We start from the raw sequence: 13,175 nt of genomic DNA, 5'->3' as shown, positions 1-13,175 counted from the left end.
GTTCCTCAAATCAGTTCATAGAAAGAGCCCCAGAATACTGGTTCGACAGATGCCAAATTGCTGTTGTTCACGGAGGACAAACAAACGACACCATGATCAACAGTGGAGGGAACAGCAAGTCGTATTTCCTGTTGTTCCCGGAGGCCCTCAGGAAGAACGACCAATAATTATTACTGGCATCTTCGGCCATTACCGTACGGACTATATGTTTATAGATCCGGGAAGCTCGATGCACATCATATATGAGCAATGCTTCAAACAGCTTGATCCAGAAGACAAAGCACGTCTAGAACCGGTGGATTTCCCTCTCACCGGATTTTGTAATGAAGCTATATTCCTATTAGGGCAAATAGCTTTTCCTGTGACTTTATCTGATGGCGAGCATTCGCGAACAGTCACAGTGAATTTCATGGTCATGCCGGCAACATCACGCCATGATGTCCTGCTCGGCAGAAGGTCACAAAGAGAATTCAGCATGATCACTTCTATCCGACATGCTGCATGCGGATTTCCAACAGAAACCAGAGTAACAATCTTATACTCAAGCAAGGAAGTCATGTATGTGGATGACGAGCCACCAGCAAAGGTGGCCAAACCCTCAACACCAAACGAGCCGGAGAAATGGGTTCTGAAAAACAATTATCCAGAACAGACCATCCTGCTTGGCCACGCCATTTCACCAGCAACACGACTATAATTAAAAGAATTGTTGTCCAATAATAAAGACATATTCGCCTGGTGCCCAACATACATGACTGGAGTTCCGCGCGACGTAGCTCAACATTGTCTGAACATCCGACCCTCAGCAGAACCTGTTGCACAGGGGAGACGCAGCTTTAGCGAAGAAAAGGCAAAAGCCATGGACGAGCAAGTAACAGAGCTACTTAATGCTGGAATCTTGCGCGAGGTTCAATACCATACATGGGTTGCCAACCCAGTAATGGTACAAAAACACAGTGGCGGATGGAGAATGTGCGTCGACTTCAAAGACCTGAAGAAAGCATGCCCAAAAGATTGCTATGCGCTTCCTGAGATAGACAAAAAAGTCGACTCTCTAGCATCATTTCGATGGAAGTGTTTCCTCGATTGTTACAAGGGTTATCATCAGGTCCAAATGAAAGAAGAAGACAAGGATAAGACTGCATTCCACACAGACAAGGGCATCTTCTGTTACAAAAAAATGCCCTTCGGCTTGCGCAACGCAGGCGCAACGTACCAACGATTAATGGACACAGTCTTCAGAGGAGACATTGGTAAAACAATCGAGTTCTACATGGATGACCTCGTCATCATGAGTCATGAGGAAGAAACAATGTTGGCAAACATTCAACGCACATTCGACTCATTGCGCAGTGTAAACTTAAAGCTTAACCCAACGAAATGTTCCTTCAGGATGGAAGAAGGGAATTTCTGGGTTTCATAGTTACACGAGATGGATTTAAAATAAATCCAGAAAAAGTGCAGGCCATACAGCTAATGCCATCACCTGCAACAATAAAAGAAATGCAAAGACTCGCCAGACGCTTAGCAACCTTGAATAGATTCTTGGCAAATCATGCGGCAAAATTTTACCCATTCATCAGTACACTACGAAACTGCGCCAAGAAAACCCACTTCCAATGGACACCAGAAGCAGAAGCAGCCTTCAAACAAATGAAGGAATGTCTAATTCAGTTACCAACACTAACAGCACCACGAGAAAAAGAACCACTGATCTTATATTTATCTGTTGCGGAAGTAGCGGTTGGTGCAGTATTAATGGTGGAGAGAGAAAATGTTCAAACTCCAATTTACTATATAAGCAAGATGCTCACCGGACCAGAAACCCGCTACTCAATGATAGAAAAACTGGTCCTAGCATTAGTACATGCATCAAGGCGCTTACGTCGGTATTTCTCAGGACACGTCATCACAGTTCTCACCAATTATCATTTAGGTCAAATCTTATCCAAACCCGACGTAGCGGGATGATTGGCTAAATGGGCTATCGAGCTGGGAGGATACAATATCCTGTACAGACCAAGACCAGCAATCAAAGGGCAAGTTTTAGCGGACTTTTCCACAGAAGTTCCCATCAACAAAGTTCAAGAGTGCGAAGCAATCCAGAACCCTGTTCCTGTTTTCGACGATAGAGTCTGGACTCTACACACAGATGGAGCTTCCAATGACGACGGAGGAGGCGCAGGTCTTCGATTAGTCAGTCCTGATGATCACGAACTTACCTATGCCATACGCCTGGATTTCCGAAGCACAAACAACGAAGCAGAGCATGAAGCGTTCTTAGCAGGTCTCCTCTTAGCGCTTAAAATGGGGGCAAGAAACCTTGAAGCTAACGTTGATTCAAAACTAGTGGCCGAGCAGGTTAACGGGCACTATGATGCAAAAGGAGAAGCCATGGCGTTATACCTTGAACAAGCGCGGATATTAATCAGCCAATTTCAGACGTTCAAGGTTAACCATATAAACAGAAGCGAAAACAAGCACGCAGATGCACTAAGCAAATTGGCAGCCACCAGCTTCAAGCACTTAGCAAAAGAAGTGCGCATCGAGGTATTATCCAATCCTTCTGTTCATCTCAAACAAGTGAACGTTATAGAAATCGGGAATCCGGCCTGGATCTCTCCGATCATTTTATACCTTCAACATGGGAAACTCCCAGAAAGAAAGGCAGAAGCTCGAAAACTCCAACACAAGGCAATAAACTATGAAATGGCGGATGGCGTTCTGTACCGAAAGTCATTTATGGGACCATTGCTACGTTGTGTCGACAAAACAGATGCGCAATACTTGGTCCGAGAAATCCATGAGGGATTATGCGGAATACACGCAGGGCCGCGCATGGTTGTGGCAAAAATAATGAGCGCAGGATACTATTGGCCGGGAATGCACGTGGACGCAGTAGAATTATTACGGAGATGCACAGCTTGTCAACGCCATGCACCAAAAACACTTCAACCAAAAAATCCACTCGTACCGGTCACTTCCGCCTGGCCTTTCCAACAATGGGGCATCGATCTCGTTGGCCCATTTCCTGACGCGCCAGGCGCAGTAAAATTCATCATTGTAGCAGTCGACTATTTCACAAAATGGGTTGAAGCCAAGGCACTAGCCTCCACAACAGCAATGGTAATTCGCAAATTTATATGGGAATATATTATTTGCAGATTCGGATTACCATTGTGCATCATCTCCGACAACGGCACCAATTTTGCCTCAGAAGACTTTCAGAAATGATTCAAGGAAATGAAGATCGAGCACAGCTTTGCTTCCGTGGCACACCCACAAGAAAATGGCCAAGTCGAGAGTATTAACAAGCAAATAGTCGACGGCATCAAAGCGCGACTTGGGACAACGCGCAGAGGATGGGTTGATGAACTCCCAAAGCATCTTATGGGCCCACCGTACCATGCCAAAGACTAGCACAGGAGAACCCCCATTCCGTCTTGTCTACGGCTCTGAAGCGGTAATTCCAGCTGAAATTGGTCTCCCATCACCGCACATGCTCGCCTTAGAAAAACAAAACAATGAGAAGGAACGAAGAATGGACTTGGACCTTCTCGAAGAAAGGCGCGAGAATGCCGCCGTCGCAAAAGCAAGGTACAAATCCAAACTCGAAAGATACTACAACGCACACGTCCGCGTGTGCACATTTGTTCCTGGTGACTTAGTCTTGTGCGACAATGAAGCCTCCAACGCGGAAAAACCAGGCAAATTAGCGCCAAAATGGGAGGGACCATACATCATCAATGAGGTCTTAGGCAAGGGGGCGTACACCCTAAAGCGACTTGATGGGACGCTAGTTCCCCGCACCTGGAACGCGCAACAGTTGCGCAGGTGTTACATATAAGTCAAACCTTCCCACAAAAATCTAAGTACACAAGCAATGTATCTCTTTATTATCCTTTGTATTATCGGCCTTGCGCCCAATTAATACAAGTATCATCTTTACTTATTTACTGTTTGTTACAAATTCCATATAATTCTTTTGGTATACGCGAAAACAATATGGTAAAAATTGTACACCTCATGAACAGTTTAAAAAGGGCACAACCTCCCGCATTTTTAAACAAACGTTCACACATGAGCACAATACCATCCTCATTCGCTCTACCTATTCAAAGCAATTAAACATATGCAACATATTGTAATCCAAACCCTAACTGAAAGCAACCAAAGCTAGCATGCACAAAGTGCATCAAAAATTTACATTATCAAGTGCAACAGAAAGCACTTTAAAGCAAAAATTTACAAAGAACACAGCAAGTGTTCCTTAAAAATAAAAGTAGTACCGGCTACAACACAAACAACCTAGGAGAGCTGATCCAACACTTCATACATAGTATAAAGAACCTCACCATACTCAGACAAGGGGCGAGGATCCACAATCAAAGGATTGACATCCTCTTCATCATCTTCAACAGCAGCAGGAAGAGCAACACGACGACGACGTTGGTAAACAATCGATGAACTCCCCCTCCAACCAACCGGAAAAGATTCAGTCACGAGATGTGCCGATAACCGGGTAACTCCACCATTATTGTCATCTTCAAGGCGAAGACGGAGCCGGTCTTCAGGAGCTTCTCGACGATTTGCATTCTCGACCTTTTCATCTTCAGAAGCAGGAATAGTCACCGGTTTGGAAAGTAATAACAAACCATCAGCAGCATCGAGCACCTTCAAGACATCGGAAAGTCTCATCCATCGAATTTGACCATCGTCCTCCATTTTTCCAAAATTAGGAGAAGAGTATTATACCCAAAATAAATATATAGACCAAAGCAGCAATACTGAGATAAGAAGTATGATGATTGAGTGTCAAATCAAAGCCGTCTTAACGGCGCTGCCACTGCAACTATCACGTCTCATTTAAAACTCCTGACAGGGTCCACTCAAATTCCAAGGAACCACAGTTAAATCAGAAGACAAAGAGTCAACAGAACTTAAAGAAAATGACGTCAGATATCGTAAGCTCATAATTACAAACTCTTTTTCAAGAAAATGATAATTCAAGAAAAGATATAAATATCTTTTCCAAACTGTTCATCCATCCGAAGGTCGAAAGATATTCAAAGAGCAAAGGAAAGAAATCTTCTTATAGAAGATTCCCAACTTTCGCGCCCCAAAAGCATTTTCCTCTCATAAGTCCAGTGCTCCACTTACTTGCATAAGAGCAACACTAGACTGGGGGCACTTGAAGGGGTAAGGTCCTAAAAACTTTGTGACAAGCACTTAGGACCATACTACAACCTCGTCTCTCAGCCCTTTTTTGACCTTGCGCGGCCGCGCGCTGGTCCTACAAAGAAGGCTTAAAAGACGGATAGCAGACAAAACTCGCACGCCCAAAGGAAATCATAAGTCCTTGCGCTTTCCTCCATAAGCAAAGGATGAAATTCCTGAGATAAACACCTCCCGCTGAATAAATACCCAGACTTGGGATTTATTTAAGCTGACTCCACACGATAAGGAGTCACACCAGATTACAGCAGTGATCTTCTAGAAGGACCCAAATGTGCACCACCAGACGGTTATAACCGTCTGGCCACGTGTCACCATCCCAGACTCCCCTAAAGTCACAATGATGGCATGTAATTGGAGAGAAACCTCCACTTGATCACTTTCCACGTGGCAAACCCCTGGCCATAGATCTAAGTCACGATCCGTGTGCACTCACGACGGATCAAGAAACTTAACGGAAGGAAATGTAACCGCTTACAGGGATAGCATCTTCCGTTAACTTTTCACCAATGGGTTTTCCCGCCCAAAAACTCTCGGCTATAAATATGAGAACAATTCAGGTATGAAATTTAAGTTACACACACTTCTTCAATACTTCTTGTTCTTCTTCTTCTTCTTCTTCTTCTTCTTCTTCTTTATAAACACATACTTATTCTCACGCCGGAGTCGGGTCAAGGAAATAACCCTTTTCTCCCCTTGACGACGCTAATGGTGCTTTGTTTTGCAGAGTTTATCGGAGAAGATCGGTAACATCGAATCAAACGAGAGAGAACAACCCCCCTTTATGCAGATCCAAACCACCTAGATATTTCGATTCCGGTCGTTTATCTAGTGTTTCCTCAGTACCAAACACATAGAACTGGATATTCATTTTGTTCGTGACCTGGTTCAACGTGGTTTAGTTCGGATCCTACACATCCCCACGCGTTTTCAAGTCGCTGACATATTCACGAAAGGTTTACCTAAAGTATTATTTGATGATTTTCGATCCAGTCTCAGCATTCGGCCTCCTCTAGCTTCGACTGCGGGGGTGTAATAGATAATTGTATATAATAGGAAATTATTGATGTATATCTCTCCTCAATATGAGGAGATTTCATTGTAACCTATATATATTTGTTTATAATTAATGAGAAGGCAAGGGTTTTTGAATTCTTTTAAAAAAAAAAAAAAAAGAGCAGTTTTTTTGTATTCTTAGTTACTAGTTTTGGTGGTTTGGTAACAGAAATGGACAATTCATGTTAATTAGATGCAGTGGATCAAAAGTACGCGTTATTTGATTGTTTGTGTCATAAAACAGATATACAAAACACCCCTTGTAACTGCCTTGGCAATTAACCTCTCATAACTGTTTTGACAGTTAACATACGTACGTTATATATACTATTGTATGTTGTTATTTAGATGTGTCACTTTTGTATCATATGGAATAATAGATGGAAGATTCAATACAGATTTCCCAGTGGTTTTATATCATGTTATCAGCACGATTTGCTCTATTCATTGTAGATTTCAATCCTCTCTTTTCATCATTCACAAAAAGAAGAAGAAGAAAAATTGGTAGTTGTTTCACGCCGCTAACCACGTTATCCGATTCATCCGCACTTGTATTGCGCTTCAGAAATTGATCAGTTCGTCACATGTTCATCACATCCTGGTACACATTATCACAATATTTACTAAGCGTTCAATATGTTTCCATGTTATTTTTATTACGGTATCGATTTATGTCTCCAAAGGATAGATAAATCCTAATTTTTTTTTCAAAACCCTTCTGCTGTTGGCAATTTTTTTATAGACAAAAATAAATAAATAAATAAATAAATAAATAAAGGGCACATTCTTCAAACGATTCTTAAAATGGGATTTCGGATTTAGTCCTTTGGAACAACAGAACTATTTTTTTCCATCTAGTTCAAAATACCCATAATAGATTTGTCCATATGGGATCTTAGTTAGAACAAATAGGATTTCCCTTTGATTTGTTCTTACTGAAACAAATTTTACCCGAAAACTAATAAATGAATCGATCGATGATACCCAACGGCGGTCACTGCCGCCGCACACAAAACTCTTACCCGAAAACCTTCCTCCGGCTATTCAAGTCACCGGTTAACCGGCGCTGCTATCATCTTCAACCAGTCCGTCACATTCACTGGCAGAGACGACGCGGTTCCTCCGATCTCCGGCTGTTTAACCGTCGCTGGAGATGACAGTTTTTTGGAGATCCACTGTCCTACATCTGTTTCTTTTTCTCTCTCTATTACCACCGGAAAACCGCTCTATTTTCGCCGGTAAACAGCCCGTTTTCTGGCAATCTCTCCGGCGATTAAGTTCTGACTCACTGGTGAAATTTCTCCAATCTCTGTGTTTGAGGCGGCTGTTCTGAACGGTTGTTGAAGTATTGTTTGTGATCTCAAGATTCAATACCTTATAACAATATGTTTCAAAAAGAAGACTTTTGAAACCCTAGTTAAAACCGTGGGCTGGGCCATATTTTAGGCCTTAGTACGTACAAAGTTTCCTCAAGTTAATTTTTTTTGGGAGATTACTTATAAAATAATGTTTAAAAGGTTTATTATGTAAACTAAACTACACGAAAGATATAATAAAATTAACAGTCGGGTATTATTAAATTTCGAGAATTTTAATTTAAACTAATATGTTTATATTTTATTATCCGGTTCTCAAATCCGGTTGAACCGGTTTGATCGATCCGACCAGTAAACTATATATATATATATATATATATACACACACACACACACAAACTCATCACTACATATGAAAATTGTATTCTTGTATAGAACCCGAAGTTCTAATTATAAAGAACCCGAAGTTCCCATATAGTATCCGTTACACACACATGCTTGTTATTAAACACATTTGCCTTCATCTTCATGAAGACCTAAAGAGGGAAAACCGTACTGTCGAGTACTCTCTCGAGTTATGGAAAAACATTCAAGAAAGATTTGACCACCTGAAGTTGGTCTTACTCTCTAAAACTCGCTACAAGTGGGTTCATTTAAGGCTACGAGATCATAAGACTGTTAGTGAGTACAACTCTGCCCTTCTTCGCATCACCTTTGAGCTTAAATTATGTGGTGAACAAATCACCGACAAAGACATGATTGAGCAAACCACCGCACTACAGTTCCTTTTATCAAACATGCTCCTAGCGCAGCAGTACAGGGAACGTAATTTTACAAAATATTCTGAGCTAATATCATGTTTGTTGGTCGCGGAACAAAACAACAAGCTCATACTACAAAAATCATTAAATGTGTGTTATGTGATGATTTTTTAGACTATGTTTTTTTTCTTTTTTGTTTGGTTTTTATTTCAACTCTAGCGGTATCTTATGTTTTGAACTATTATTATGGTTTCACTAAAAATCTTTGTGATGTTTGATTCATATTTGTGTGATGTGATTTTTTTTATCATACTCAAGCAAGTAGTTCGTTATATTAATTTATTTTATTATTTCCAGAGGAAATATGTTTACAAGCTCCAATAAAGCTATTATTGGTGATGAATGTCTCGTAGATAGTGGTACTACCAGCACTATTCTCAAACATAAGAAATTTATCTCTGAGTTGTCTCCTGCAGAGACACTTGTTGGTACTATTTCTGGTGTATGTGATCTTATAGAAGGCTCTGGAAGAGCAAACATCATATTACCATCGAGTACTAAACTAATCATAAATGATGCATTATACTCTAGTAAATCAAGACGCAATTTACTTAGTTTTAAAAGTATTCGACAAAATGGTTACCACCTCAAAACAACTTCCGCCAATAATAATGAATACTTACAAATTACTTCAAATGAAAATGGCAAAGATACCATTGTAGAAAAGCTAAAAGCTTTATCCTCTGGATTATATTGTACTAATATTACTCCTATTGAATCATATATGGTGGTGAGTAACCAAAAGGTACTAGATAAAGACACATTCACAATATGGCATGACCGACTAGGTCACCCGGGTAACATAATGATGAGGCGAATAATTAAAAGTGCAAATGGGCACCCTTTTAAGAACTTAAAAGTCTTGTTATCACAAGATTTATCATGTGCGGCATGCTCTCTAGTTAAACTCATTACTCGACCCTCACAAACTAAGTTGACACAAGAAAACCCTCGTTTTTGGAAAGAATCCAAGGGGATATCTGTGGGCTAATACATCCTCCTTGGATTCTTTCCGCTATTTCTTAGTCTTAATTGACGCCTCATCGCGATGGTCACACGTGAGTCTTTTAGCTACCCGAAATGTAGCATTTGCCCGACTATTAGCACAAAACATATAGTTGAGAGCTCATTTCCCTGAAAATCCAATTAAAACCATACGAGTGGATAATGCAGGAGAATTCACATCCCAAGCTTTTAACGATTATTGTATGTCGATTGGGATAAAGGTTGAACATCCAGTAGCACATGTTCATACACAAAATGGTTTAGCTGAATCATTAATTAAACGATTACAAATAATCGATAGACCTCTCCTGATGAGATGCAAATTGCCATCTTCTGCATGGGGACATGCTATTCTACATGCTGCTGCACTAATCTGATTAAGACCAACTGCCGATCATGAATACTCCCCATTACAACTGGTCTCCGGAAGAGAACCAAACCTGTTCCACCTCAAAATATTTGGTTGTGCGGTATATGTACCGATATCACCACCACAACGTACCATTATGGGGCCACAAAGGAGACTGGGCATTTACATCGGTTTAAACTCCCCGTCTATTATTAAATATTTAGAACCATTAACGGGTGACATGTTTACAGCACGCTTTGCTGACTGTCAGTTTAATGAGACAGTATTCCCAGTCTTAGGGGGAGATAAGACTAAAGAAAGACTGGTAACACAAGAGTTAACATGGAATGCATCATCATTATCGAATCTCGACCCCCGAAGTGGTCAATGTGAATCTGAAGTCCAAAAGATTATACATTTGCAAAGAATCGCAAATGAATTACCAGATGCATTCACAGACACAAATAGGATGACAAAGTCACATATACCAGCATCAAATGCACCTGCTCGAATTGAAGTAATCCCAGAAGCAATTACCATACAAAGAAAACGTGGGAGACCAATAGGTTCCAAAGATAAAAACCCACGTAAGCGAAAAGAGCAAAATAAATCAGTTGGTGAAAATTTAGTAAATGAAACCCTAGAAGAGGTAAATGTCCTAGAAGAGACAAATATAATTCCAGAGGAAAATGAAAATCCAGAAGACGCACTGGTACCAAACGAAAACGAGATCTCTATTAATTATGTACAAAATAGTACAATATGGAACCGAAATGAAACACGTGTTAATGATATGTTCGCATACGCTATAGCAACAGATGTAATCAATGAAAATGATTACATACCTAAAACTCTAGAAGAGTGCATGCACAAAGTTGATTGGCCAAAATGGCAAGAGGCCATAAAGGCTGAGTTAGGTTCGCTTGAAAAGTGAAATGTTTTCGGACCTGTAGTCCGAACACCCATAGACGTCAAACCAGTAGGTCATAAATGGGTGTTTGCTATAAAAAGAAATGAAAGGAATGAGATTGTACGATACAAGGCACGTCTTGTAGCACAAGGGTTTTCCCAAATCCCAGGAGTTGATTATGAGGAAACGTATTCCCCTGTAGTGGATGCGATAACCCTTAGATTTCTAATTGGCCTTGCAATCTCAGAAGGACTTCAAATGAGACTTATAGATGTCGTCACTGCATACTTGTACGGGACACTAGAAAATGACATCTACATGAAAATCCCTAAAGGATTAAAAATGCCCGAAGCATTAAAATCAATACCTCGAGACATGTGTGCTATAAAGCTAAAAAGATCTTTATATGGTCTTAAACAATCTGGCCGTATGTGGTACAATCGGCTCAGTGAATATCTTGAAAAAAAAGGATACAAATCTGATGTAATCAGTCTATATGTTTTTATAAAAAGATCACTCTCAAAATTCACTATAATAGCAGTCTACGTAGATGATATAAACATCATTGGAGCTCCTGAAGAGATAGAAAAAACTACTAATATATTAAAGAGAGAATTCGAGATGAAAGACCTTGGCACAATAAAATTATGTCTCGGCCTGCAGTTCGAGCATTTGCGCAACGGTACATTCATACATCAGTTAAATTACATCCAGAAGATGTTAGTACGTTTTAATATGGACAAAGCTCATCCGTTTAGCATACCCATGGTTGTCCGACCGCTAGATCCTCAAAAGGACCCTTACCGCCCTCAAGAAGTAGGCGAAGAAGTACTTGGTCCAGAAGTACCGTACTTAAGTGCGATCGGTGCTCTTATGTGTCTTGCAAATAACACGAGACCTGATATTACATTCTCGGTACATGTACTAGCAAGATACAGTTCAAACCCAACACGTAGACACTGGAATGGAATAAGACATATATTCCGATATTTGCGGGACACAAGACTTAGGTCTTTTCTACCAGAAAGATCAAAAGTCCCAGCTTGTTGGGTATGCTGATGCTGGATATCTATCAGATCCACATAAAGCAAAATCTCAAACAAGCTATGTATTCACATATGGTGGCATATCAATTTCTTGGAAGTCAACTAAGCAAACACTTACAGCAACGTCATCAAATCATGCCGAGCTAATTGCACTATATGAAGCTGGTCGAGAATGCGTGTGGTTGAGATCAATGATTACTCACATACAAGAAGCATGTGGATTAGAACAGATCAAGAAGGAGCTGACAATTATTTATGAAGACAATGCTACTTGCATAGCTCAGATCAAAGAAGGTTATATCAAGGGTGATCGAACAAAGCATATCTCACCAAAGTTCTTCACAACATATGACTTGCAGAAAGAAGGGGAAATTTATGTTCGCCAGATCAAATCAAGTGAAAATTTTAGCTGACCAGTTCACAAAATCTTTACCTAGAAGCAGTTTCGAACAGTTATCACATAAGATCGGGCTTCGTAGATTAAAAGACGTTAGTTAAATTGAGGGGGAGCACTATACACGCTGTACTCTTTTCCTTGGCTAAGTTTTGTCCCATTGGGTTTTTCTTAGCAAGGTTTTTAACGAGGCAACATAACTGGTCCTGTAGTATCAGTTTATCATATAGGTCCTGAAGTATCGATTTAACATCATCCTGAAGAATGTTGTTAATAGTGTATAGTGAACAGTATGTATATCTGAGGGGGAGTGTCATAAAACAGATATACAAAACACCCCTTGGCAATTAACCTCTCATAACTGTTTTGACAGTTAACATACGTACGTTATATATACTATTGTATGTTGTTATTTAGATGTATCACTTTTGTATCATATGGAATAATAGATGGAAGATTCAATAAAGATTTCCCAGTGGTTTTATATCAGTTTCTCTTTTCTTTTAGTTTTCATCGATATATATATTCAGCCGTTCAAATTGCTAGAAGAAATTATCCGTAAGAGAAAAATAAAAAATTCGGCACTAATCGGACAATTAATATTATATTCACACCCATTATTTCTCATATGTTATTCTATCTATTTCAATAACACAAAATTCTATTTAACCCTTAGGGGTTGTTTCTTTACCTCTTAATTACGCTTTTAATGATTCAGATCTCTTACTAGTTTAACACTTAATGATTCAGACTCAAATTGCTAGAAGAAATAATCCGTAAGAGAAAAATAAAAAATTCGTCACTAATCGGACAATTAATATTATATTCACACCCATTATTTCTCATATGTTATTCTATCTATTTCAATAACACAAAATTCTATTTAACCTTTAGGGGTTGTTTTCTTTACCTTTTAATGACGCTTTTAATGGTTCAGATCTCTTACTAGTTCAACACTTAATGGTTCAGACTGTTTGTTTCGCGAGCAAATGTCTGAATGGTTTATACATTTGCCTCTGAATGGTTAAGCATTATACTGAGTC

At 39.8% G+C, this 13,175-nt stretch overlaps 1 protein-coding gene and 1 long non-coding RNA gene across 2 annotated transcripts; one reads left to right on the top strand and one right to left on the bottom strand.

The window, feature by feature from the left end:
- The first annotated feature begins 1,476 nt into the window (after positions 1-1,476).
- LOC110933845 lies at positions 1,477-3,234 on the top strand. Its single transcript, XM_022177048.1, has 2 exons — positions 1,477-1,889; positions 2,019-3,234. Exons 1-2 carry the CDS (start codon positions 1,477-1,479, stop codon positions 3,232-3,234), a joined length of 1,629 nt encoding a protein of 542 aa, XP_022032740.1.
- A 3,258-nt stretch (positions 3,235-6,492) lies between these two features.
- Positions 6,493-7,705, bottom strand: LOC110937172. The gene is made up of 2 exons (XR_002590615.2): positions 7,314-7,705; positions 6,493-6,889 (listed from the first exon to the last, which is right to left on the bottom strand). It is a non-coding gene; the product is annotated as an uncharacterized LOC110937172 (long non-coding RNA).
- Positions 7,706-13,175: the final 5,470 nt, after the last annotated feature.

The sequence above is a fragment of the Helianthus annuus genome, chromosome 4, assembly GCF_002127325.2.
Source record: "Helianthus annuus cultivar XRQ/B chromosome 4, HanXRQr2.0-SUNRISE, whole genome shotgun sequence".
Taxonomy (NCBI): domain Eukaryota; kingdom Viridiplantae; phylum Streptophyta; class Magnoliopsida; order Asterales; family Asteraceae; genus Helianthus; species Helianthus annuus.
Note: the sequence above shows the minus strand (reverse complement) of the source record. Positions and strands in the feature narration are given on the sequence as shown.

What these genes read in the sequence shown, in the direction of transcription:
- LOC110933845 (XM_022177048.1), top strand. Translation starts at nt 1,477, where the DNA reads ATGCCATCACCTGCAACAATAAAAGAAATGCAAAGACTCGCCAGACGC. An exon ending in GCATCAAGGCGCTTACGTCG is followed by an intron (nt 1,890 to 2,018) that starts GTATTTCTCAGG and finishes TATCCTGTACAG; the next exon opens with ACCAAGACCAGCAATCAAAG.